Source organism: Boleophthalmus pectinirostris, unplaced genomic scaffold (assembly GCF_026225935.1).
Source record: "Boleophthalmus pectinirostris isolate CB_2022bp ecotype Guang Dong unplaced genomic scaffold, ASM2622593v1 HiC_scaffold_20, whole genome shotgun sequence".
NCBI classification, from domain to species: domain Eukaryota; kingdom Metazoa; phylum Chordata; class Actinopteri; order Gobiiformes; family Gobiidae; genus Boleophthalmus; species Boleophthalmus pectinirostris.
In genome coordinates this window covers 3,000,931-3,026,779 of record NW_026571153.1, presented here as the reverse complement: position 1 = coordinate 3,026,779, position 25,849 = coordinate 3,000,931, and the positions used below count along the sequence as shown (strand labels likewise).

At 42.0% G+C, this 25,849-nt stretch overlaps 1 protein-coding gene across 4 annotated transcripts in view; it reads left to right on the top strand.

Moving 5' to 3' along the window:
- Positions 1 to 25,849, top strand: part of dock11 (dedicator of cytokinesis 11) — a 208,025-nt gene that overhangs the window by 153,146 nt on the left and 29,030 nt on the right. For all 4 annotated transcript variants that reach the window (XM_055156687.1, XM_055156686.1, XM_055156685.1 and 1 more), the window contains 8 exons: positions 1,029 to 1,166; positions 3,447 to 3,629; positions 8,811 to 8,924; positions 12,318 to 12,533; positions 19,073 to 19,130; positions 23,192 to 23,298; positions 23,401 to 23,523; positions 24,636 to 24,749. In XM_055156687.1, coding sequence (XP_055012662.1) covers positions 1,029 to 1,166; positions 3,447 to 3,629; positions 8,811 to 8,924; positions 12,318 to 12,533; positions 19,073 to 19,130; positions 23,192 to 23,298; positions 23,401 to 23,523; positions 24,636 to 24,749 — 1,053 coding nt within the window. The remainder of the gene's footprint in view (positions 1 to 1,028; positions 1,167 to 3,446; positions 3,630 to 8,810; positions 8,925 to 12,317; positions 12,534 to 19,072; positions 19,131 to 23,191; positions 23,299 to 23,400; positions 23,524 to 24,635; positions 24,750 to 25,849) is intronic.

Genomic DNA, 25,849 nt, shown 5'->3' with positions numbered 1-25,849 from the left:
AGTGTGTGTCCAGTATTTGTCATCTTTGTTATTTTCTCGTGTGCAGAGCTCCACATAAACGTTTTTTTCTGTAGTGATTCTGTTTAACATCGCATCTTGGAAAAAAAGACTGAAATATTTTAAAGGACTCGCCTGGGCAACATCCAGATTTCAGGGCAATTTTGGTTCATAATCGAGTATAAAGCTCAGATAGTTGTTTTGGACATCGCAGGACTCCACACAGACGCATCAGCGACATTCTCACCTTCTCCCCGAAAGTCCGTCGCTGTCGCTGTTTTCCACTTTATAATCAACTTCAACATCATCACTTTGAAATCTATAAAAGTCACTTTCTCTAAACTTATCCATAAAATACGTCCGCTCCTCATTATTTCTAAAACTGTGCGCCGCGATCTTTCCATTGCTCGTGTTTCGTGTTGTGTTTTTTCCGGAAGCTACCATCGTCACTATTTCAATTAACTTCGGAAAAAATCGGCGAAAACATATCCTTGAATCCTATTGGTCAGTCTAGTGTGGGTTGTAGTGGCTCCACCTACCGCAGTCTCTGTTTAAATGTGAAAAACCGAGCCGTTTCTAAAGGTCGTCAAATCACGAGACAAATATTTATGGAAAACACAATTAATATGAGGGGGACTGTAGTCCTTGGCGGAGGTCTGCACTCTCTGACTGCTTTTCTAGTTTAAACTTGGTTTAGTCCTGGTTTAAACTTGGGTTTAGTCCTGGTTTAAACTTGGTTTTAGTCCTGGTTTTAGTCCTGGTTTAGTCCTGGTTTAGTTTAGTCCTGGTTTAGTCCTGGTTGAAGCTTGAAGCAGACAACTTGAACTTGACTTGAACTTACAGGCCCGTGACTTGAGATTCAACTTGGACTTGCCTGGATTTGACTTGGAACTTGACTCGGACTTGAGGTCAGAGACTCGATACTTGTAAAAAACAAGGACTTGGACCGAACGTCTTCGAGACCCAAACAAAACCTCAGAAGCTCTAACAGTTTACGTCTGTTTTGTTTCTGTGGTGTGAAACGTGTCCAGACTCAGCTGCTGGAAAACGACGGTCACAACGCGCTCATGAAGAAAGTGTTCGACGTCTACCTCACGTTTCTCCGCGTCGGCCAATCGGAGGCGGCCGTCAGACACGTGTTCGCCGCCCTCAGAGCTTTCATCAACAAGGTATGTGACCCGCCCCACACACACACACACACACACACACACACACACACACACACACACACACACACACACGCGCGCTCGTCGTACGGGGTCACGGCGCGGCCCACATTCTTGTTGCGTTTGTTTCCAGGCGATGTGAAACAACACTCGACAACAGGCTGTCACTTGTTTGCTCTTCACGACTTATTGCGTGTTGATGTGGAAACTCGGCTCCGAGGAACGAGGAACGTCGAGCCCCGACCCGCCGCAGCAGCTCTCACACTCTCACACGCTTTTTATTTTCCCGCCGTTTAGGTCGAGACTTTTTTTCCCATTCAGAAAGTTTGAATTCGTAAAAAACCAGACGCGAGATACGTGCTAGAGCTGGTCCTGGTTTAGTCCTGGTTTAGTCCTGGTTTAGTCCTGGTTTAGTCCTAGGTTAGACCTGGTTTAGTCCTGGTTTAGTCCTGGTTTAGTCCTGGTTTAGACCTGGTTTTAGTCCTAGGTTAGACCTGGTTTAGTCCTGGTTTAGTCCTGGTTTAGTCCTGGTTTTAGTCCTGGTTTAGACCTGGTTTTAGTCCTAGGTTAGACCTGGTTTAGTCCTGGTTTAGTCCTGGTTTTAGTTTTGCTTTTAGTCCTGGTTTAGTTCTGGTTTAGTCCTGGTTTAGTTCCGGTTTAGTCCTGGTTTAGACCTGGTTTAGGCCTGGTTTAGACCTCGTTTAGACCTCGTTTAGACCTGGTTTAGTCCTGGTTTAGACCTGGTTTAGTCCCGGTTTAGACCTGGTTTAGTCCTGGTTTAGTCCTGGTTTAGACCTGGTTTAGTCCTTTTTAGTCCTGTTTAGTCCTGGTTTAGTCCTGGTTTAGACCTGGTTTAGTCCTGGTTTAGACCTGGTTTAGTCCCTGGTTTAGACCTGGTTTAGTCCTGGTTTAGTCCTGGTTTACCTGGTTTAGTCCTGGTTTAGTTCTGGTTTAGTCCTGCTTTAGTCCTGGTTTAGACCTGGTTTTAGTCCTAGGTTAGACCTGGTTTAGTCCTGGTTTTAGTTTTGCTTTTAGTCCTGGTTTAGTTCCGGTTTAGTCCTGGTTTAGTTCCGGTTTAGTCCTGGTTTAGACCTGGTTTAGACCTGGTTTAGACCTGGTTTAGACCTGGTTTAGTCCCGGTTTAGTTCTGGTTTAGTCCTGGTTTAGTTCTGGTTTAGTCCTGGTTTAGTCCTGGTTTAGACCTGGTTTAGACCTGGTTTAGTCCTGGTTTAGACCTGGTTTAGACCTGGTTTAGTCCTGGTTTAGTCCTGGTTTAGATAAACAGAAATAATTAAAAGTCCGCACACTCTTTCAAAGCTCCGAACATGAAATTTATTGGCACAACGTTTCAGCATCACAAATCCTTCATCAGCTCAATCTCACCGTAACACAACAGGACTGAAAACCAAAGTATTTTTTTTTTATTTTAGTTTGAAACCCGCTGAAAATCCTGCGGGTTTATTTTTCACACATACACACTTTGAGCAAACAACAAAAATATACAAATAAAAACTAAAATTCTACACAAATCTGAATCAAAATCAGCACATTTGAAGCTTTGTTAAAGGTTGTATGGAGGTTTTTTTTTAGTTTCAAACTGTCAGTGAAAGATTAAAATACCATTACAGAGACGCAGCAGCTTTGTAATTATGATGACCAAAAAAAAAAAGAACAAAAATCTATCAACTGTGGACGTGTTGAGGCCAGATAAACATCAGCCAATAGAAAACGAGGCTCCCTCATTTTCTATTGGCTGTTAGGTTGTCAATCAAACTCCCTAGTGTAACTGACTCGTCGGAGCGCGGGGATTACGTGGTTTACGCAGCGGTTCTTAGAGGCTTTTTCGAACTGTCGCTTCCTCGCATTTCGCACAAAGTTTGTCGCGACGGCGGACGAGAATCCACGACCGGTTCGCCGCGAAAGAAAGTCCGTTTTTGAGGTCGCTGAAAGAAGAAGAGAAGAGGAAAAGGAGCAAAGCCAAACTGAGGTGATTCTTGGAGATCTCGTCCAGCGATGGCGCGACCGAAGCAGACGAAGGGTCTAAAAACTGACGCGTCGGTCGCTGAATTACTTCTAGACGGGAAACTTCAACAGTAATTCTGAACGCGCACAAGGACTGTCGCTGTATTTCTCTTCCCTTAAAAAAATCCTCTATACAACCTTTAAATCGAAAAATCTGTGTGAAATACTTTTACTTTTACAAAATTGAGTTCTTCTTCCTTCACTGTAATATTTCTAAAAATTGAGTGTGAAAAAAGTGACTGAATGTTTTGTGTGTTTCAGTTTCCGCTGGTGCTGTTCAAAGGCCGCGTGACTCTGTGTGAGGCTCTGTGCTGCGAGGTGCTCAAGTGCTGCGTCTCCAAACTGGCGCTGCTCAGGGCCGAGTCGTCCGCTCTGCTCTACCTGCTCATGAGGAACAACTACGAGTACACCAAGAGGAAGACCTTCCTCCGCACGCACCTGCAGGTGAGGCCCCGTCCGGACACGAAACAGAAACCTCCTCTTATCAAAACCCACGTGTTATCAGACTCCAACTGTATATATCAGTCATCAGAATGGATGTTCCTCTTTCTCCGTTTAAGGGGGTTGGACCTGATTTTAAATTTAGTGGTTGCTTTTTTAAAAAATCACGACAGAGGAACATGTCTGAGTGTGTAGCCTCGCCCACTTACTGCTCCGTGACTCACTTCGGAGATATTTGCCACGTTTACATGAGAGCTTTATTAAAAATGATTTAATTCTGAATAAAAATTGATTCTGTGGTCGCTGTATCGGACCGTTGTGGTGAAAAGGGAGCTGAGCCCAAAGGTGAAGCTCTTGATTTACCGTCATTATTTATCTTTGTTCCTCCCCTCACCTCTGGTCATGAGCTTTGGGTAATGACCGAAAGGACGAGATCGCAGATACAAGCAGCACAAATGAGTTTCCTCCGCAGGGCGTCTGGGCGTCTCCCTTAGAGATAAAGTGAGGAGCTCAGTCACACAGGAGGAGCTCGGAGTAGAGCCGCTGCTCCTCCATGTGGAGAGGAGCAGCTGAGGGGAGGACGTCTGTTCTGATGCCTCCTGGACGTCTCCCTCAAGTGCTGAGGTGTTCTGGGCATGACCCACCGGGAGGAGACCCCAGAGAAGAACCAGGACACCTGGAGGGACTATGGCTGCGTTCAGACTGCAGCCTGAAGTGACCCAAATCCGATTTTTTGGCCTCTATGTTCCTGTATCTGATCTTTTAATGACAGTCTGAACCACACAGATCTGATTTTTTCAAATGTGACCCAGGACACTTGGATATGTGCTCCTGAAACTGATACATATCTGATCTTTAACATGTGACTTCAGTGTGAACGGCCAAAGTGCATTCATCCACCTACACGTTATCAACAAGACACAAACGTCACTATTCTGCGCTGAAGTAGGTGAAAATTGTTAATGAACTCTGTGTGACTGAAGTGAAGCACATCACCACTCACCACAAAACACCACGACCAAAAACCTCGTCCTTCTCCTTCTCAATCTCCTCCTTAAAACAAGTAAGTTGTTCATGTTCTGGCTCCGGTACGAGAGGAACTTTAAAATCTCCAGGTGCTCGATGCTGCGTCCATGTTTGGACAACTTCTGTAAACACAGAGACGCTCGCTGCGGTTGACGTCGTCGTGTCTCCAGTGTCACATGTGGGACACTTTTGGGCCGTTTAATGTTCACACTGGAGTCACATACAAGTCACATTTAACTGGAAATGTGAACGACCTCGAAAAAACATCGGATTTCACAAAAAAATTGGAATTGAGCGTTAAGCCCTGCAGTCTGAACGTAGCCTAAGTTTCTGGGCTGGACTGGGAATGTCCCCCTGGAGGAGCTGGAGGAAGTGTCTGGGGTGAGGGAAGTCTGGGAGTCCCTGCTTAGACTGACGCCCCCATGACCCGACCCCGGATAAGAGGAAAATTTATTCTGCTTTAAAAAGCCCATGTAAACCAGGAGTGTCAAACTCAAAATAAAAAATTGGGACTAAGTCGTGGGCCAGACTAAATATTTATTGAAACATTTAAACACCATCTGCGTGTTTTCTCTTCTTACGAGATCTGTAATGTTAAACCTTTTCTTATTCAATTAAATGTTTAATAAAAGTTTTGCTTAAACATTGAATCCAGAACAAGAAAAATATAAAATAATAACAACATTTAAATAAATAATGTCTCTATAGTCGATCTGTGTGCGGCGGCGGCTCTAATACACATGTATATACTGAGTCTGACATGTCTGATGTAAACACTTACTTCCTAATGAAAATGAGAAAGTGAGTTGGTGGTGGGTCCAGTCAAGTGTTAACGAAGGGAAACAGGCAGATTTTTGACATTCAAATGTCTCTTATTCAGAAACTAGAGGAACTATTGAAATAAGTAAAGTATCAGAATGTAGGAAAGAGTTACACTCCAACAGGGTCAAGTTAAACCTGTGAGATTCTTTCAAGTTGTTGACAAAAAATGTAAAAACTCATGTCGGTAACGGAGGGAATGAAATATGCAGCACTTTTTGGTCAATAAATCCAAACAGTGATAACTCTTGGTTCTCACTTCCATATCCTTAACAAACTGGTTTGAATATTTGCTTCATGTAGTTTTCTACCATATGGTACAAGATTATTTTGAAAAACCTCTTACTTTTTGACTCATGAGATTTTTTATTCAGAAAGTTCATGGTAACGGAGGGAAAAGTAACGGAGGGAAAATTGTGCAAACAAGTAGAAGGTGCAGGATTTTACATCATTTGTGGCTTTTTTATTCCGAATACTTTAATATTACTTCAAAATGAAAGGAAACTATTTCTATAAAATATGTCAGTCGTTCCAAGCAAATTTTTATCATCATTTAGCAATTACAGAAAAAAGTTTGGATCGCGTTTGTGTCCGTGGCGTAACGACAAACCGAGGCGACAGAAAAACCGGGAGCAGCTGAAGTGTGTTTTTCTTTCTCAGACGTAAATACAGAACCCTTCCCCACCCCGAGACGCTGAGCAGAATTAAATAAAGAGGGTTTAACGAGTTTTCCATGTAAACCTCATTTTAGATTTATTATTTCAATATAAATTTCATCCAGAACTATTAATTCGGAATTAAAAAACATCATGTAAACGTGGCCAGTGTCATGTAGTTCTATCCCTTTGGCCTGCACAGTGTCAACCGTTTTTTTCCCGGGATTTTTTACAAACAACGTTCCTTCAGAGAGGTTAATTTAGGTCTTCCAGTGTTATATCCAAATAAAGGTTCATTTTATGCGTTGTTTACACATGCCTCGATGTGTTTTGGATGCCTTCTGTAGCTTTTATTTGGATAAAGCCACATTCCTGATTGGATGAAAGTAAGTGACCGTGTCAGGAGCTTCTCTGTTATTTATTACCCGACAAAATTACCCTATAAAATGCTTTGGTTTGGTCTTTATTTCTTATTTTATTTTTTTTCCCCCCCAATATTTTTATTAATTTTCAGACAATAACGAATTTTCACATGAACAACTGACCACGTTATAAACACAGGTCAACATACAACCGAAAAAAATAAAAATAATAACAATAATAGGGTAGAAAATAAATAAATAGAAAAATAATAAAATATAACTTAATTGATTAAAAAAATTAAATCAAGTAAAATAGGTAAATAAAAAAAAAATAAAATAATATAATAATAATAATAATAATAATTTATGTCTTATTATTTTATTTTATTTTTTTCCTCAATATTTTTATTAATTTTCAGACAATAAAAATTTTTCACATGAACAACTGACCACGTTATTAACACAGGTCAACATACAACCAAAAAAAAAATAAAAATAATAACAATAATAGGGTAGAAAATAAATAAATACATAGAAAAATAATAAAATATAAATGAATTGATTAAAAAATTAAATAAAGTAAAATATGTAAATAAAAATAATATATATAATAATAATAATACTTTATGTCTTATTTTTTTGACATTTATTTAACTTTATTAGTTTAAATATTAAATATTGTGTTATTAATACGTTAACGCAAAACTATTGTATTTATTTTATTATTATTAATTTAATTATTAATTATTTAATTATTATTAGTAGTAGGAGTAGTAGTAGTAGTAGTAGTAGTAGTAGTATTTTATTATTTTATTTTAACTATTTTATGTTGCATTATTTTTTATTGCAAGTCTAAAGCTCTTTGTGACCTAATGAACTCGTTTTTTTTTTCAAAAGCTGTGGCCACTAGGGATGTAACTATAACCAAAATATCGTGATATCGTATCGTCAAAGTTCTCACAATAATATCGTGGACCATCACAAAATATCGAATTACAAGTGTCTTTGCTTAAATGAAGAGTTATGGTGCAACACTAGATTAAAAAAAAAACACAGAGGGAACTACATAGACCATGATCCTTTGCTCCATTTCAGCGCAGACGACAAGAAGAAATAACAGTTCTAACACTTTTAAGTTTAGTTCTTTGGATTAAATCTTGTCAAGGCATTTTAAGAGGAAAAAGTAGAATATTCACAGTTTTGTTCACAGCCGCCACAAAATATCTCAATAAATATCGTATCGTGACAATATCGGTTTGTGAGACTTGGATATCGTTACACAAACCTTTGCACAAAAATCCGTGTGTCATTCGTTCATTTGTTTTTCAAAATAAAACCAAAAATAAGAAAATGAAAAAATAAAATTTCATTATTTGTCTCCAAAACCAAAATGAAAAAACAGATAATGATTTACAGTTTTTGATTTTGTGTTTAAATGAAAAATGGAGAAACCGGATAATGGACTGAACCAGGACTGAAACATTTTCAGTCCCGGTTTGGTCCCGGTCTGGTCCTGGTCTCAGTCCCAGTCTGGTTCCAGTCTGGTCCTGGTCTCTGTCTTGGTCTGGTCCTGATCTGGTCCCAGTCTCAGTCGCAGTCTGGTCCCGGTCTGGCCCGGTCTGGTCCTGGTCTCAGTCCAAGTCTCAATCGCGGCCTGGTCCTGGACTGGTCCCAATCTCAGTCCCAGTCTGGTCCAAGTCTGGTCCCAGTCTCTGTCCCGGTCTGGTCCCGGTCTCAGTCCAAGTCTCAATCGCGGCCTAGTCCTGGTCTGGTCCTGATCTGGTCTGGTCCCAATCTCAGTCCCAGTCTGGTCCAAATCTGGTCCCGGTCTCAGTCCAAGTGTCAATCACGGCCTGGTCCTGATCTGGTCCTGGTCTTAGTCCCGGTCTTAGTCCTGGTCCTAGTCCTGGACTCAGTAATAGTCTGGTCCCGGTCTAAGTCTTGGTCTCAGCCCTGATACGGTTCCGGTCTTGTCCTGGACCTGGTTTAGTCCTGGTTTAGTCCTTTATCCGTTTTTCCCATTTTTCATTTAAACAAAAAATCTAAAACTGAAAAAACGAATCATTATCCTTTTTTTTTTTAAATTTTGGTTTTGGAGACAAATTATGAAGAAAAGTTTTTTGTTTTTGTTTGTTTTTTTTTCTTATTTTTGGTTTTAGATTGAACGAATGACACACGGATTGTTTGAGGACCACAAAAAATAGTTTTCAGTGAGCGTACTACATGAAAATAAGATAAAAATCTGAAATGTCTTGCTATTTTAAGACTGAAAACATCCATCGTGTCTTGACTTTCTCTTTCTCTTCTTTTCATCTCTTCAGATCATCATCGCGGTGAGTCAGCTGATCTCGGACGTGGCGCTCACCGGCAGCTCCCGCTTCCAGGAATCTCTCTCCATCATCAACAACTTTGCCAACAGCGACAAGGCCATGAAGGTGTGACGTCGAGTATTATCTGTTACATAAGGGTGAGTTGTTGTACAGTTGTAGGGAGTATTATTACATTGAGTTGTTGTACAGTTGTAGGGAGTATTATCTGTTACATAAGGGTGAGTTGTTGTACAGTTGTAGGGAGTATTATCTGAGTTGTTGTACAGTTGTAGGGAGTATTATCTGTTACATAAGGGTGAGTTGTTGTACAGTTGTAGGGAGTATTATCTGTTACATAAGGGTGAGTTTTGTTGTACAGTTGTAGGGAGTATTATCTGTTACATAAGGGTGAGTTGTTGTACAGTTGTAGGGAGTATTATCTGAGTTGTTGTACAGTTGTAGGGAGTATTATCTGAGTTGTTGTACAGTTGTAGGGAGTATTATCTGTTACATAAGGGTGAGTTGTTGTACAGTTGTAGGGAGTATTATCTGTTACATAAGGTGAGTTGTTGTACAGTTGTAGGGAGTATTATCTGTTACATAAGGGTGAGTTGTTGTACAGTTGTAGGGAGTATTATCTGCTACATAAGGGTGAGTTGTTGTACAGTTGTAGGGAGTATTATCTGTTGTACATAAGTGTGAGTTGTTGTACAGTTGTAGGGAGTATTATCTGAGTTGTTGTACAGTCGTAGGGAGTGTTATCTGAGTTGTTGTACAGTCGTAGGGAGTATTATCTGAGTTGTTGTACAGTCGTAGGGAGTATTATCTGAGTTGTTGTACAGTCGTAGGGAGTGTTATCTGAGTTGTTGTACAGTCGTAGGGAGTATTATCTGATATCCCGCTTCCAGCAGTTGTATGAAGGTGTGACGCTCGTCTGTCTGCGCGTAACCAGTTCATCCGTTTTCCTTCGAATCGCGTCTTCTGCGGTTTTCCAGGGAGGAGTGACTCAGTGTTGTTTTTAGGAGCTGCTCTATCAGTATAATCAATGTTTTTTTGTTTGTTTTTTTTGTGACCACAGAGCAATTAAGGAGCTTATTTCAGTAGTATTGTATTACACAATAACTTTGCGTAAGTTGTGGTGTAACAAAGAAATACTAAAATGTATTTGGGCCTTGAAAAACAGCCGTATATCACAGAGGATCGCGCGTATCGTGAGCCGTATATCGTATTGAATCGTGAGGGAGCTTAAAGGTTGTATGGAGGATTTTTCTTTTTAGTTTCAAATTTTCGTTGAAAGTTTGAAATTCCATTACAGAGACGCAGCAGCCTTGAAATTATGGTGACCAACAAAGAAAAGAATGAAAATCTGATGTAGTGAGGCCAGATAAACATCAGCCAATAGACAACGAGGCTCCCTGTTTATCTATTGGCTGTTAGGTTGTCAGTCAAACTCCATACGTTTCTAGTGTAAGTGACTCGCCGGCGCGCGGGGATTACGTGGTTTACGCAGCGGTTCTGAGAGGATTTTTCAAACTGTCGCTTCCTCGCAATTCGCACAAAGTTTGTTGCGATGGCGGACGAGAATCCACGACCGGTTCGCCGCAAAAGAAAGTCCGTTTTTGTGGTCGCTGAAAGAAGAAGAGAAGGAGAAAAGGAGCAAAACCAAACTGAGGTGATTCTTGGAGATTCCTTCCAGCGACTGAAGCAGACGAAGGGTCTAAAAACTGACACGTCGGTCGCTAAAATATTTCTCAACAGGTCACTTCAACAGTAATTCTGAACGCACAGTGGATGTAAACAAGTGCGATTTCTAGAGTAAAGAGACGGGAGGAGGTGTTTCTACTGAGGAGCTGTGGAGGAGGATGGTGGTGTTACGCATGCACAACATTTAAAAAACGATTGTCGCTGTATTTCACTTCCCTTAAAAAATCCTCTATACAACCTTTAAAGGGCCGTTCAAAAAAACGCCTTGACGTCTCTATTTGGAGCCTTTGCATTTGAGTTTAGACGCCCCCGACGCTCGTCTTTGAGGCCGCGGACGAACGGGACAGAAATACTTGACGCGCGTCCGTTGCCCTGGAAACAAGAGCCCGGTCCTGGTCTTTTCCCGAAACGATGTCAGACCAGACTGAGAGACTTGAGTGTTTTTATGACATAAAACCTCAGAGGAGGAGATCGACTCGACGACTGGAGTGTGTTTATATTTATACTCCACTAATGACACTGGATCAGACCTGGTCTAGTCGTGGTTTAGTCTCAGTCTATTCAGGGTCTAGTCCTTGTTTAGTCTTGGTCTAGTCCTGGTTTGGTCCCAGTCTAGTCTTGGTCTACTCCCGGTCTAGTCCTTGTTTAGTCCCGGTCTAGTCCTTGTTTAGTCCTTGTTTAGTCGTTTACAGTCGTAGGGAGTATTATCAGAGTTGTTGTACAGTTGTAGGGAGTATTATCAGAGTTGTTGTACAGTTGTAGGGAGTATTATCAGAGTTGTTGTACAGTTGTAGGGAGTATTATCAGAGTTGTTGTACAGTCGTAGGGAGTATTATCAGAGTTGTTGTACAGTTGTAGGGAGTATTATCAGAGTTGTTGTACAGTCGTAGGGAGTATTATCTGAGTTGTTGTACAGTCGTAGGGAGTATTATCAGAGTTGTTGTACAGTTGTAGGGAGTATTATCAGAGTTGTTGTACAGTTGTAGGGAGTATTATCAGAGTTGTGTAACAGTTGTAGGAGTATTATCAGAGTTGTTTACAGTCGTAGGGAGTATGTTCTGAGTTGTTGTACAGTCGTGTTGAGTAGTAGGGAGTATTATCAGAGTTGTTGTACAGTCGTAGGGAGTATTATCAGAGTTGTTGTACAGTCGTAGGGAGTATTATCAGAGTTGTTGTACAGTCGTAGGGAGTATTATCTGAGTTGTTGTACAGTCGTAGGGAGTATTATCTGTTACATAAGAGTTGTTGTCAGTGTAGGAGTATTATCTGAGTTGTTGTACAGTTGTAGGGAGTATTATATGCTACATAAGGGTGAGTTGTTGTACAGTTGTAGGGAGTATTATCAGAGTTGTTGTACAGTTGTAGGGAGTATTATCTGCTACATAAGGGTGAGTTGTACAGTCGTAGGGACTATTGAGTTGTTGTACAGTCGTAGGGAGTATTATCAGAGTTGTTGTACAGTTTTAGGGAGTATTAAATGCTACATAAGGGTGAGTTGTTGTACAGTCGTAGGGAGTATTGAGTTGTTGTACAGTCGTAGGGAGTATTATCAGAGTTGTTGTACAGTCGTAGGGAGTATTATCAGAGTTGTTGTACAGTCGTAGGGAGTATTATCTGAGTTGTTGTAGGGAGGACCACGGCGTGTCAAAAAAAACCCGGCATAATACTGATATTTTTATGTATAAAATTAAGACAAATTAGTGTTTTTTTGTATAAATCTGGGCTCAAAACGAACGTCTGGTCACTTTAATCAGGACGTTTTAATATTTCGATATTTATATGTTTGCCTCACTCCTGACTCCGCGCGGTGTTCAGTCCACAGCGTTCCCGTCGGAGGTGAAGGGCCTGACCAAGCGGATCCGCACGGTGCTGATGGCCACGGCGCAGATGAAGGAGCACGAGAAGGACCCCGAGATGCTCCTGGACCTGCAGTACAGCCTGGCCCGGTCCTACGCCAGCACGCCCGAGCTCAGGAGGACGTGGCTCGACAGCATGGCCCGGGCGCACCTCAAGAACGGAGACCTGTCCGAGGTAAGGAGTCACCGCGACGGCGGCGGCGGCGGCGGCGGCGGCGGCGGCGACCAAGTTCTAACAAGTGTCTAAAACAAGCATATAAACAGTTTTAGATGTTTAGTCTCCTCAAAATATCACGGCGGCGTCTGGGAGGAGGAACTATTAATGGTCTGCGTGGCGTGGTTAAGTCCTGGCTAAATCCTGTTTTAGACCTGGTTTAGTCCTGGTTTACACCCTGTTTTAGACCTGGTTTAGTCCTGGTTTACACCCTGTTTTAGACCTGTTTTAGACCCTGATTTAGACCTGTTTTAGACCCAGTTTCAGTCCTGGTTTAGTCCTGGTTTAGTCCTGGTTTAGACCTGTTTTAGACCTGTTTTAGACCCGGTTTCAGACCTATTTTAGATCTGTTTTAGACCCGGTTTTAGACCTGTTTTAGACCCGGTTTCCAACCTGGTTTCCAACCTGGTTTCCGACCTGATTTAGTCCTGGTTTAGACCTGTTTTAGATCTGTTTTAAACCCGGTTTTAGACCTGGTTTTAGTCCTGGTTTAGTGGTTTAGACCCTGGTTTTAGACCTGTTTTAGTCCTGGTTTAGACCTGGTTTAGACCTGGTTTAGACCTGGTTTAGAGTTTAGTTTAGACCTGGTTTAGACCTGGTTTAGTCCTTGGTTTAGTCCTGGTTTAGACCTGTTTTAGTCCTGTTTTAGTGTTTTAGACCTGGTTTAGACCTGGGTTTTAGACCTGGTTTTAGACCAGTCCTGGTTTAGACCTGGTTTAGACCTGGTTTAGACCTGGTTTAGACCTGGTTTAGTCCTGGTTTAGTCCTGGTTTAGTCCTAGACCTGGTTTAGTCCTGGTTTAGACCTTGGTTTAGACCTGGTTTAGACCTGTTTAGACCTGGTTTAGACCTGGTTTAGAGTCCTTGGTTTAGTCCTGGTTTAGACCTTTTAGTCCTGGTTTAGACCTGGTTTATCCTGGTTTTAGACCTGGTTTAGACTGGTTTAGTCCTGGTTTAGACTTGGTTTAGACTTCCTGTTTAGACCTGGTTTAGACCTGGTTTCTGTTTTAGTCCTGGTTTAGACCTGTTTAGTCCTGGTTTAGACCTGGTTTAGACCTGGTTTAGAGTCCTGGTTAGCCTGGTTTAGACCTGTTTAGTCCTGGTTTAGACCTGGTTTAGACCTGGTTTAGACCTGGTTTAGACCTGGTTTAGACCTGGTTTAGACCTGGTTTAGACCTTGTTTAGACTGGTTTAGTCCTGGTTTAGACTTGGTTTAGTCCTGGTTTAGACCTGCTTTAGACCTTGTTTAGACCTGGTTTAGACCTTGTTTAGACCTGGTTTAGACCTGGTTTAGACCTGTTTTAGTCCTGGTTTAGACCTGGTTTAGTTTCCTGGTTTAGTCCTGGTTTAGACTTGGTTTAGTCCTGGTTTAGACCTGGTTTAGACCTGGTTTAGTCCTGGTTTAGACCTGTTTAGTCCTGGTTTAGACCTGGTTTAGACCTGGTTTAGTCCTGGTTTAGACCTGGTTTAGACCTGGTTTAGACCTGGTTTAGACCTGGTTCAGTCCGGTCAAAATCGAAAACTGAAAAAACGAATCATTATCTGTTTTTGTCATTTTGATTTTAGAGACAAATAATGAAGAAATTTGTTATTTTTTTTTTCATTTTCTTATTTTTGGTTTTATTTTGAAAAACGAGTTTAGATCTGCTCACGTCGCGCACACGTTTACGTCACAAACCCAATCGAATTCCACACACTTTTGCGTCACCGTGTGCACGCAGATTTCCTCCCGAAAACATCGTCTAAACGCGGAATAAAACCTGAAAACGTGATGCCACTTTTGCGTTTTCCGTCCAGACCCTCGTCGTTTAAACTCCACCTGAATCCGAGCTCCCAGATTCCCAGATTTCCCTTTCTACACAAACTTCCTCCGGCTCCTGTGGGATTCCCGTCACTTTCCCAGAGACACAGTCCGTTCGTCCGGCGTCTCCCGGGTCCTGGACGTGCTTCAAAATAACTTGAGACCTGGTTTAGACCTGGTTTAGTCCTGGTTTAGACCTGGTTTAGACCTGGTTTAGTCCTGGTTTAGTCCTGGTTTAGTTTAGTCTTGGTTTAGTCCTGGTTTAGTCCTGGTTTAGACCTGGTTAGTCCTGGTTTAGACCTGGTTTAGTCCTGGTTTAGACCTGGTTAGACCTGGTTAGACCTGGTTTAGTCTTGGTTTAGTCCTATAGTTTAGTCTTGGTTTAGACCTGGTTTAGACCTGGTTTAGACCTGGTTTAGACCTGGTTTAGTCCTGGTTTAGTCCTGGTTTAGTCTGGTTTAGTCTGGTTTAGACCTGAAATAGTCCTGGTTTAGACCTGGTTTAGTCCTGGTTTAGTCCTGGTTTAGTCCTGGTTTAGACCTGGTTTAGTCCTGGTTTAGACCTGGTTTAACCTGGTTTAGACCTGGTTTAGTCCTGGTTTAGACCTGTTTAGACCTGGTTTAGTCCTGTTTAGACCTGGTTAGACCTGGTTTAGTCCTGGTTTAGACCTGGTTTTAGTCCTGGTTTAGACCTGGTTTAGTCCTGGTTTAGTCCTGGTTTAGTCCTGGTTTAGACCTGGTTTAGTCCTGGTTTAGACCTGGTTTAGACCTGGTTTAGTCCTGGTTTAGACTTAGTTTAGTCCTGGTTTAGACCTGGTTTAGACCTGGTTTAGTCCTGGTTTAGACCTGGTTTAGTCCTGGTTTTAGACCTGTTTAGCTGGTTTAGTCCTGGTTTAGTCCTGGTTTAGACCTGGTTTAGACCTGGTTTAGTCCTGGTTTAGACCTGGTTTAGACCTGGTTTAGTCCTGGTTTAGTCCTGGTTTAGACCTGGTTTAGACCTGGTTTGGTTTAGTCCTGGTTTAGACCTGGTTTAGACCTGGTTTAGTCCTGGTTTAGACCTGGTTTAGTCCTGGTTTAGACCTGGTTTAGACCTGGTTTAGTCCTGGTTTAGTCCATTATCCGTTTTTTCCATTTTTCATTTAAACACAAAATCGAAAACTGAAAAAACGAATCATTATCAGTTTTTTTCATTTTTTTTTTTTTTTTTTGAACACAAAAACCCCACACTGTGTGATTCCCGTCACGTTCCCGTCACGTTCCCAGAGACACAGTCCGTCCGTCCGGCGTCTCCCGGGTCCTGGACGTGCTTAAAAATAACTTGAGTGGTTTTTGTTTTTTTTTAGAAACTTTTACGTGATGTTATGTTCAGACGGTTTGATGTTTTGTTGACGCAGCGACGCGGGTCAGTGGCCCGACAATGGTGGTCTTTTCAACAAACGATTGATTTTATCTCTGTTGTGCTTTTAAAGATATTTTTTCCATTACAAAGTCACTTTAGTTAACGACTTTATCTTAAGACCACGTAGACTTTACTGTTTCAAGTGTCTGTCCAGATTTAAGACCAGATGTTGCCAAAGTCTCACGGTGTCTTAGTCCAGCGATTTTTATTTTATTTTATTTTGTACATAAATGTTGTTTTGTAGATTTTGTAGAGTAACTGTATTCAGTTACAGTTACTGTTTCAGTGAGTGGGAATTGGATTACAGTTACTTTGTTGAAATAAATGGAGGATTACACGGCGGACTAAACCAGGTCTAAACCAGGACTAAACCAGGTCTAAACCAGGACTAAACCAGGTCTAAACCAGGACTATTTCAGGTCTAAACCAGGTCTAAACCAAGTCTAAATCAGGTCTAAACCAGGACTAAACCAGGACTAAACCAGGTCTAAACCAGGACTATTTCAAGTCTAAACCAAGACTAAACCAGGTCTAAACCAGGACTAAACCAGGTCTAAACCAGGACTAAACCAGGTCTAAACCAGGACTATTTCAGGTCTAATCCAGGACTATTTCAGGTCTAAACCAAGACTAAACCAGGTCTAAACCAGGACTAAACCAGGTCTAAACCAGGTCTAAACCAGGACTAAACCAGGTCTAAACCAGGTCTAAACCAGGACTAAACCAGGTCTAAACCAGGCAGGTCTAAACCAGGTCTAAACCAGGTCTAAACCAGGACTAAACCAGGACTAAACCAGGTCTAAACCAGATCTAAACCAGGACTAAACCAGGTCTAAACCAGGACTAAACCAGGTCTAAACCAGGACTAAACCAGGACTAAACCAGGACTAAACCAGGACTAAACCAGGTCTAAACCAGGACTAAACCAGGTCTAAACCAGGACTAAACCAGGTCTAAACCAGGACTAAACCAGGTCTAAACCAGGACTATTTCAGGTCTAAACCAGGACTAAACCAAGTCTAAATCAGGTCTAAAGCAGGACTAAACCAGGACTAAACCAGGACTAAACCAGGTCTAAACCAGGACTATTTCAGGTCTAATCCAGAACTATTTCAGGTCTAAACCAAGACTAAACCAGGTCTAAACCAGGACTAAACCAGGTCTAAACCAGGACTAAACCAAGTCTAAACCAGGACTAAACCAGGTCTAAACCAGGACTATTTCAGGTCTAAACCAGGACTAAACCAAGTCTAAACCAGGACTAAACCAGGACTAAACCAGGACTAAACCAGGTCTAAACCAGGACTATTTCAGGTCTAATCCAGGACTATTTCAGGTCTAAACCAAGACTAAACCAGGTCTAAACCAGGACTAAACCAGGTCTAAACCAGGTCTAAACCAGGTCTAAACCAGGTCTAAACCAGGACTAAACCAGGTCTAAACCAGGTCTAAACCAGGACTAAACCAGGTCTAAACCAGGACTAACCAGGTCTAAACCAGGTCTAAACCAGGTCTAAACCAGGTCTAAACCAGGACTAAACCAGGTCTAAACCAGGTCTAAACCAGGACTAAACCAGGTCTAAACCAGGACTATTTCAGGTCTAAACCAGGTCTAAACCAGGTCTAAACCAGGTCTAAACCAGGACTAAACCAGGTCTAAACCAAGACTAAACCAGGACTAAACCAGGACTAAACCAGGTCTAAATCAGGTCTAAACCAGGGCCAATTTGAAGAGAACAAACATGAATTTTCAGGATGTGGTTGTTACATTCATGTTGTTTTAAAAAAGCACGACAATATCAAATAATCCAAAGTATTCAGATTACATTACTCACTTTAAGTAATTTAATGGATTATGTTACAAACTACATTTTGGGGTGTGTAATCTGTAATCTGTAGGGGATTACATTTTAAAAGTCACCTTCCCAACACTGTGTATATCACATATTTACATACACAAATGATTATTATTGTAGAACAGAATAAATCACCAGACTTAACCAAAAAAATAAAAATAAAATAAAATAAACCGCAGCATGGTTTGGTCCAGGCGAAATCTGTTTTAGTTCTGGTTTAGACCTGGTTTTAGTTCTGTTTTAGTCCTAATTTAGACCTGTTTTAGGCCGATTTTAGACCAGTTTTAGACTTGATTTAGACCTGGATTAGACCTGGTTTAGTCCTGGTTTTAGACCAGTTTTAGACTTGATTTAGACCTGGATTAGACCTGGTTTAGTCCTGGTTTTAGACCGGTTTTAGACCCGGTTTAGACCTGGTTTCTGACCTCTTTTAGACTTGTTTTTAGATCTGTTTTAGACTTGGTTTTAGACTTATTTTAGACCTATTTTAGACTTATTTTAAAATCTTTTTTAACCTGTTTTAGACTTGTTTTTAGACCTGTTTTAGACCTGGTTTTAGACCTATTTTAGATCTAGTTTAGTCCTGGTTTAGACCAGGTTTAATCCTGTTTTAGTTCTGGTTTAGAGGTGTGGCCTGCGCGACATAATGAGGAGAGACACACATGGTCCATGCGACGCACGAACGGGGGGAAAGTCTCCGCGACGTATGGGGAGGGACGGTCCACGCGACGTACAAAATGGAGGGGACGGCGACGTACAGAAGGGAGGGACGGTCCACGCGATGTACGGAAGGGAGGGACGGTCCACGCGATGTACAGAAGGGGGGGGACAGTCCACATGACATAGAGAAGGGAGGGACGGTCCACGCGATGTACAGAAGGGAGGGAAGGGTCCACGCGACGTACGGAAGGGGGGGACGGTCCACGTGACGTACGGAAGGGGGGGGACGGTCCACGTGACGTACAGAAGGGAGGGACGGTCCACGTGATGTACAGAAGGGAGGGATGGTCCACGCGATGTACGGAAGGGAGGGGACGGTCCACGCAACATAGAGAAGGGAGGGACGGTCTCGACAGTGTACAGAAGGGAGGGACGGTCCACGCGATGTACGGAAGGGAGGGACGGTCCACGCGATGTACGGAAGGGAGGGACGGTCCATGCGACATAGAGAAGGGAGGGACGGTCCACGTGACGTACGAAAGGGAGGGACGGTCCACGTGACGTACGGAAGGGACGGACGGTCCACGCGACATACGGGACGAACGGTCCACGAGACCTACAGAAGGGAGGGACAGTCCACGCTTTTGCGGTCCGGTGGGACCCCTGCAGTGAGGGTCAATCTTGGGACTTTGCCAGAATATGTGAAAATGTCTCACTGATGTTTGTCCACAGTTTCTCCAACAATGTCTGTATATATTTTTTTAATCCTGCTTCGTCTCTTTACAGGCCGCTATGTGCTACGTCCACATCGCCGCTCTGGTCGCCGAATACCTGCACAGAAAAAGTAAGGCATTCTTTTTTTTCTTCGAATGTTATGCACAACGTTCTGCACAAAGAATTAGAAGAATGATTTGCATGCCTCAAACTGCCGCTGTGCAGTTCAGTTAGATTCTTGTCAGACGTGTCAGCGGTGCTCGCGGCTCCACCTGACGCACCAGGAAACACAGGAAATCCCCGACGTAAGACAAAAGCAAACACAAAACGGCCGCGGCGTGTTATCAGGCAGAAATCTTAAGCTCATCCAAACCACTTCTGAGCGCAATTTATTTTCCTTTAACGACACATATATGCCTTAAGAATGTTTTTGACTGACTTTTTGGAGATTTCTACCGTGTTATAATGTTGTTCTCTCATCAAAAACTTGAAGAGGTTTATCTGCTGTCTCGGTCTCAATGTGAAAAAATAAATAAAAACATGTCGGATAACGATGCAAATTAGGACAGGGCAATATCTTAGAAATGGTTATTAATGGAAATGAGTGACAGGTGCACTAGAGCGGCAACAGTGACACAGCCCAAAAAACAGAACTGGTTTTGCATGTAGAGGTCGTTTCGAGTTTCTTCCGCTTTCTGTTTTTTGGCTGATTTCCCACTCGTGCTGCTTCGGCGACAGTGATGATCACGACTGGGGACATTCCTGAACCTACAGAAGCTGCACAGATTGTCCAACTTCTCCAGGACGGCCGTTGTAAGAAGATTTAATGTGTCTCCAGCACAATCTCCAGAACATGAGGAGGTTTCAGGAGACGGGGAGTTCCTCTAGAAGAGCTGGACAGGGTCGTGAGGCAAGGCAGGTTTATTTGTACAGCACAATTCGTACACAAAGTAATTCAAAGTGCTTTACAGAATAAGAAATACATTAAAATCATAATAAAAACAAATCAAAACATAAATAATCATGAAGATTAAAATTAAAAAAAGAGAGACATAAATTGGAGAGAAGAGTGCGGAATGAAAACCTTTCAGTTATTTGCACAGTTAAACAGAAATGTTTTGAGTCTGGATTTAAACAGCGTCACAGAAGAGTCTGTCTCACATGTTCAGACTGTTCCAGGTTTTAGCTGCATGAACCTGAAACTCTGACTCCCCTTGTTTAGTCGTGACTCTGGGCACCAGCAGGAGTTGGTCCCTGAGCTCCTCAGAGTGTGAGATGTTCATATGACACTAACATGTCACCAGTGTCAGGGAGTAACAGATTACATGTACTGGAGTTATGTAATCAGAGTACAAATGATGAGTAACTGTATTCAGTTACAGTTACTGTTTCAGTGAGTGGTAATTGGATTACAGTTACTTTGTTGAAATAAATGGATTACACAGAGAGATTTTCCTGTTTTCACATTTTGGGCTGTATCCCTTTTTTTGTTTTTTTGTTTTTTTTGGTAATTCCACTCATAACTAAACCAGGTGTAAACCAGGACTAAATCAGGACTAAAACCAGGCCTAAACTAGATCTAAACCAGGATTAAAACCAGGATTAAACCAGATCTAAACCAGATCTAAAACCAGGTCTAAAACAGGACTAAACCAGGATTAAATCATGCTGCGTGTTTCTTCTATCAATAATATTTTTAATTTGGTTCAGTAAAGTCTGGGCTTTTTATTTTCTTTTAGCAAACAAATCATCTTATGTTACGATATCCAAGTCTTTGCTTCTCTACAGCAAATCAAGTAATCCAAAGTATTCAGATTACATTACTCACCTGAAGTAATTTAATGGATTATGTTACAAACTACATTTTGGGGTCTGTAATCTGTAGGGGATTACATTTTAAAAGTCACCTTCCCAACACTAACATGTCACAGATGGACTTTGGTGCTCGGCCATGGAGACACTTGTACAAGTAGAGCTGCTTTAAAGTCTCTGAGCCACAGGAGCCAGAGCAGAGACCTGAGACCAGGACTTATGTGCTCGTACTTCCTAGTTCGAGTCAGGACCCGAGCTGCAGCGTTCTGGATGTTCTGGATGTTCTGGATGTTAAAGTTCCTCTCGTACCGGAGCCAGAACATGAACAACTTACTTGTTTTAAGGAGGAGATTGAGAAGGAGAAGGACGAGGTTTTTGGTCGTGGTGTTTTGTGGTTCAGTCCGTTGAAAGGAACGTGTGGATGTGGAGACGGAGCCAAGAGTGGTGAGTGGAGATGTGCTTCACTTCAGTCACACAGAGTTCAGTAACAATTTTCTCCTACTTCAGCGCAGAATAGTGACGTTTGTGTCTTGTTGATAACGTGTAGGTGGATGAATGCACTTTGTCCGTTCACACTGAAGTCACATGTCAAAAGATCAGATATGTATCAGTTTCAGGAGCACATATCCAAGTGTCCTGGGTCACATTTGAAAAAATCGGATCTGTGTGGTTCAGACTGACATTAAAAGATCAGATACAGGAACATAGGGGCCAAAAAATCTGATTTGGGTCACTTCAGGCTGCAGTCTGAACGCAGCTTATGTTTGAGTCCATCAGACGCTCCAGGTTTCTCCTCGGACTCGACAGGAGCTCGGTGATGTTCTCACGCAGATCTGAGAGGACCACACAAAACACCAACGAACTGCGACTTTGTCAAACATGAACACAAGAACGTGGAGCCACCGAAGAGTCTAAGAAGCATTTTGAGTTACAGAAATTAAATTTTGCCAAAATAGACCAGCCTGACACGTCGTTATTTCACTTTGATTTTCAGGGGTTTCTATAAAGTTAAACTGTCTGGAGGCTGAGCATTTCGTTTATGTTTGATTTTGCGAATTATTGGGTGACATTTGGGTGGAAGTTGAGATTAAAATAAGACTAAAAAAGTGTATTACGTCTGTTTAAAGGTTCTTCTGTTGTGTTTGTGACGAGGAAACAACATTATAACATACGGTAGATCAGAAAATTACAGAGTATAGGCCCTTTAAAGGTTGTATGGAGGATTTTTTTTGTGTGTGTTTCAAATTGTCAATGAAAGTTCAAAATAGAATTATAGAAATGCAACAGCCTTGTAATTATGATGACCAAAAAAAAGAATGAAAATCCATCAACTGTGGACGTGGTGGGGGCAGATAAATATCAGCCAATAGAAAACAAGGGTACCTCTTTATCTATTGGCTGTTAGGTTGTCAATCAAACTCCCTACGTTTCTAGCGTTTCTGACTTGCCGATGGGCTGGGTTTGCGTGGTTTATGTTCGCGGTTCATGTTTAGCGGTTCTTGGCATCTTTTTCGAACTGTAGCTTCCTCTCAGTTTGCACAAATTTAGTTTGAATGGCAGACAAGAATTAACGACCAGTTCGCCGCAAAAGAAAGTGAGTTTTAGACATTGCCGAAAGAAGAGACGGGGAAAAAGAGCGAAGCGCGACATTTAAAAAAGGACAGTCGTTGCATTCCTCTTTCCTTGGAAAATCTTCTATACAACCTTTAAAGCAGGAGTGTCAAACTCATTTTGGTCCGGGGGCCGTATCCAACCTACTTTGATCCCAAAGGGGCCGGATCAGAAAACTCAAAAATAACAATAAGTTCAAATATTTGTGCAGAGAAACAAAAATCTATTACAGAAATCTCTTTTTAATTAATGAACTCTTTCTTTTACAAAATATTATAATATTATGAACAGCCTGAAACTTTAAGAAAAATACAATTTCAACACAAAGTTTTAACATGAACTTGTCTGTAAACAGGAATAAGTCCATTTTTGTTGTAAAATCCTGCACTCGGCTCCACTTTTCTCATGTTGGACGTTTTTCTGATGAGGGTGTCACGGTCAACAGTCAAAACGATCGTCCTTTAAGAGCGTTTGGAAAGAGACAAGTCTTCATTTGTGCTGCTCTGGTGGGAGGGGCCACGTACAGAGACGCTGGAGACGCTGCTGTGATAAACACCACAGAAAATTAACAAGATTTTAATAGAAAATATAATTCAAATATTTTAGTAGAAAATCAGCCGAGGGCCAGATTAAAGGTCTTGGAGGGCCAGATCTGGCCCCCGGGCCGCATGTTTGACACCTGTGCTTTAAAGAATTATAAACCATATTCACTTCATTTTAAAGTGGTTCTCAGAGTGTAAAATAAACTTCTTTCTCTCCATCTTCCAGAGCTGTTCCCCAGTGGACTCGCAGCTTTTAAGAAGATCACGTTTAACATCGACGAGGAGGCAGCGATGAAGGAAGACACCGGCATGCAGGACGTCTACTACTCTGAGGTCGGCCCCTTTTTTTAATTTTTATTTTTTTTATTGTCGCCGCGTTCGTGTTTACACCAGAGAGTGTTGCTGCAGCCGAACTGACATCCGAGTCCATTTCAGGAGGTGCTGGTGGAACATCTGGAGGTGTGTGTGGAGGCGCTGTGGAAAGCCGAACGCTATGAGCTCATCACGCACATCGCCAAACTCCTCATTCCCATTTATGAGAAACGACACGACTACGAGGTACAGGAAACGTCTGCGAGCCGCGGGTCGTTCGTTCATTTGTTTTTCAAAATAAAACCAAAAATAAGAAAACGAAAAAACAACTATTTTCTTCATTCTTCATTCTTCAAGAACTAAAATCAAAAAACAGATAATGATTCGTTGTTTTTTTCACTTTTCGATTTTGTGTTTAAATGAAAAATGAAAAAACGGATAACGGACTGAACCAGGACTAAACCAGGACTGAACCGTTTTCAGTCCTGGTCTGGTCCCAGTTTCAGTCCTGGTCCCAGTTCTGGTCTCAATCACAGTCTGGTCCTGGTCTGGTCCCGGACTCAGTCCTGGTCTGGTCCCAGTCTCAGTTCCCGGTCTCAGTCCTGGTCCTGTTCCCGATCTCAAACCTGGTCTAAGTTCTGATCTGGTCCCGGTCTCAGTCCCGGTCTCAGTCTCAGTCCCAGTCTCAGTCCCGGTCTCAGTCTCGGTCTCAGTCCTGGTCTCAGTCCGGTCTCAGTCCCGGTCTCAGTCCCGTCTCAGTCTCGGTCTCAGTCTGGTCTCAGTCCGGTCTCAGTCCCGGTCTCAGTCCCGGTCTCAGTCCCGGTCTCAGTCCCGGTCTGGTCGTGGTCTCAGTCCCGGTCTCAGTCCTGGTCCTGTTCCCGATCTCAAACCTGGTCTCAGTTCTGATCTGGTACCAGTCTCAGTCCCGGTCTCAGTCCCGGTCTCAGTCCTCAGTCTCAGTCCCGGTCTCAGTCCCGGTCTCAGTCCCGGTCTCAGTCCCGGTCTCAGTCCCGGTCTCAGTCCCGGTCTGAGTCTCAGTCCCAGTCTCAGTCCCGGTCCTGGTCCTGGACTCAGTCCTTGTCTGGTCCCAGTCTAAGTCCTGGTTTCAGTCCGGCATCACAGTTTAAATCACGTAAACAGGAAATGGTCGTTATTTAAACACAAAATCGAAAACTGAAAAAACGAATCATTATCTGTTTTTTCTTTTTTTTTGGGAGAAAAATAATGAAGAAAATAGTTTTGTTTTTTCATTCTCTTATTTCCACTTTAAAGTAAATGTGGCAGGTTAATCAAAGTTTACAAAAGCGTAATACGTTTTCTTTAAGTGTAATTCAAGATCTTCTGTTCATCTTTTCCAGAAACTGAGCCGCCTGTACGACACCCTCCACCGAGCCTACAACAAGATCCTGGAGGTGATCCAGTCCGGGCGCCGGCTCCTGGGGACCTACTTCAGAGTGGCCTTCTACGGACAGGTACAACACCATGAGCACGTTTAAAGGTCTGAAAGTGACGACGACAGGTTCAGTCACAGTTAAGATGAAGATTTCACAAAACATTTTACTATTTCTTCTCACTTTGGTGATTTGTCGTGGTTGAAAACTGTGGGAATTCCATTAAAAAAATCCCATAAAACCTTGGATCTATAATAAAAACTGGAGAACGGGATAAAGCTTTCGTCGTCTGTCCGCGAGCGAGATCGATTAGCGGCTTCATTGGTGCTGCGGCTCCTGGAAGCTTGGGCCCGGAAATAATTCTCCCGTAGAGCGCAGCAAATGGATTTTTTGTTCCGTTCCTCGTGGGCGTGGAGTGATGAGTGTGTCTGCGGGTGTTTTTTCGCCGTGCGGTCGCTGTCTGCTCCGTGTGTGTTTGCGTGTTCTGCGGGTGTTGCGGCTTTGTAGTTTACTGAAGTCGTACTGAAGTGGATTTGTGTATGGGGCGCTCTGGATTGTGTCGTGCAGTCGTTGTTTTTTTTTTTTTTTTTTTCCAACTTTGTTTATTGAACATTTTTAACATTAACAACCAAACACAGTGCAATGTATTGAATAATACCATTATAGATATGACAGCAGAGGACACATCTGAATGTCAACGCCCCCCCCACCCCCACCCATCCCCCCCACCGGCCAAACAACCCAAAATAAAAATTTAAATAAAACAGATAAATAAAAAATTAAAATAGTTATTTATTTTAAGCTAATAAAATTTATAGTAGTAAATAAATATAAATAATAAATAATATATATATATATATATATATATATATATAGTAAATAAATATTAATAATTATTAATAAATTAATTAATTAGTTATCAATTATTAGTTATTATTAAAAAAATAAATAACTGATTTAAAAATAAATTAAAAAGTAAGAGGTAGGGATGCGAAAGAAGAAAAGGAGCCCATAGAGGTGAAAAACATGGGATAGGAAGAAAAAAAAAAAAAGGAAAGAAGGAATAGAGAGAAAGAATTATTTTCTATACTTTAGACATCCTCCAGATCCTGAGGAAGAGTTAAAGCAGCGGTGTCCAGACATTTTTCATCAAGGGCCACGTATCTAAACACAGACGAAGC